Source organism: Belonocnema kinseyi, chromosome 8, assembly GCF_010883055.1.
Source record: "Belonocnema kinseyi isolate 2016_QV_RU_SX_M_011 chromosome 8, B_treatae_v1, whole genome shotgun sequence".
NCBI classification, from domain to species: Eukaryota; Metazoa; Arthropoda; class Insecta; order Hymenoptera; family Cynipidae; genus Belonocnema; species Belonocnema kinseyi.
The window spans coordinates 101,122,824-101,124,544 of record NC_046664.1 but is presented as its reverse complement, the minus strand read 5'-3'; the positions used below and the strand labels follow the sequence as shown (position 1 = coordinate 101,124,544).

At 48.0% G+C, this 1,721-nt stretch overlaps 2 protein-coding genes across 2 annotated transcripts in view; both read left to right on the top strand.

Moving 5' to 3' along the window:
- Positions 1–1,721, top strand: part of LOC117179092 — an 887,384-nt gene that overhangs the window by 817,272 nt on the left and 68,391 nt on the right. The gene's annotated exons all lie outside the window — the stretch shown is intronic.
- LOC117179094 (60S ribosomal protein L37-like) lies at positions 7–350 on the top strand. Its single transcript, XM_033370745.1, has one exon. The coding sequence runs from the start codon at positions 14–16 to the stop codon at positions 290–292; it is 279 nt and encodes a 92-aa protein (XP_033226636.1). The 5' UTR covers positions 7–13; the 3' UTR covers positions 293–350.

The window sequence follows — 1,721 nt, the reverse complement described above, 5'->3', positions numbered from 1 at the left end:
TTCCTTCGTTACAATGACGAAGGGAACGTCAAGTTTTGGAAAGCGGCGAAATAAGACCCTCACATTATGCGGAAGGTGTGGGCGTAGTTCATATCACATTCAAAAATCGCAGTGTGCTCAATGTGGGTATCCCAGGAAGAAGATGAGGTCTTACAACTGGTCTATTAAGGCTAAGAGGAGGAAGACCACTAGAACCGGTAGAATGCGCACATTGAAAATCGTTCGCCGCAAGTTCAAGAACGGTTTCAGAGAAGGCGTGCCAAAACCAAAGGTAGCCGTCGCTGCGAAATAATTGTATGGACTTTATACGTAATGGAATAATTAAAGTTTGTAATAAAAAAAAAAAAAAATTCAGTTCGGTTTTGATTCCTCTAGAATCAAACCGAAGGGCCTATGACAAAGCCACCGAACGCGTCCTCGGGTTGTGGATAGAGGGTCCCTGTACCAAGGGTTTCTGCTGAATATGGTTATAAAAATAAATAGGCAGTCGCGGACAATTGTCCAGGGGTGGTCCCGAAGGAATTAACCCCCAAGCGGAGGTGTGAAAACCGTGCCGAAAGCTGAATGGCACCTGGGTGAGGTGTCTAGAACGGTGACTCTGGGATACCGGGCGATCTATCAGAGTAAGCAGCCTTATCCTTGCATGCGGGGCTCTACAAGGATGGACGAACCCCTTTCCCTAGCTTCTCGTGGAAACAACAATGATAACACCAAACATAGTTGTAGTAAGTGCGGTTCAAAAGAACAGAACGCGCAGGGCTCCCGACAATGGGTTGGCCAACAATGCCGACCAATCTAGAGCTGAGGGAGCCAATGAAAATGGATTCAATGCGATGGACTGGCAGGATCTCGTGACCTTTGGGTGGACGAAGCAACTGAATCACGACTTGCTAGACTGCTACGATGCGAGTGTGGCCCGTGAACGGGGTTACATGGTACGGCTGCATGCTCTGTGGTGCAAGAAACACCCGGAGCTATCGCACTTTTTGCAGCAACGTCTGCGAAACCATGCTGAACTACTCCGTAAAAGGGGCTATGTAAGCGGAACGCCTACTCAACCACAGCTAGAACAAGCCGGCAACAAAGAAAGAGAGGCGACCCTAAGACCAACCGCGGGCAGGCATCCAATAGATGAAGAGCGATGCTTTACGACCCGGAGAAACATCAACACCAAGGTTTCTCTCAAGCCTAAAAAACTCGCTGAAATGGATGACGAGCTTCGTGAACATTTTTCCGGTGAATCCGACCTCTGGGCTATCAATTATTGTGTGTATAATGCAGCGAGAGCTTTGGCCGATGCGAACCGTAAAACAAAACCAACGGCTGACCATAAGACCAAAAGACGAATGCATCAAGTTGCCATAAAGATAGGCTGGTCAAGACAGTACGCGTCCCGCATTCAATGTATGATTGACTACATCACATCTGGCAGGAATTTTACCGCCAAGGTTCGAAAAGTCGCGCGCGAACTCCGGACCCGTTATCACACACTTAACAAGTCAAAGCAGCTGACCATCAGGCAGCATATTGTTGACAGAATACGGATACTATCTGACGCTAAGAGAAGTCTAGAGCGGTGGGAGAGATGGGTCAGAGAAAATCAACAGTTTCTCTATGATCCATCTCGACTCTTCCAAGACCCTCCAGTTACTGTCGAACACCCACCCAAACCGGAGGAGGTCGAAGTATTTTGGAGAGAAGTCTACGAAGTTCAGCATAGA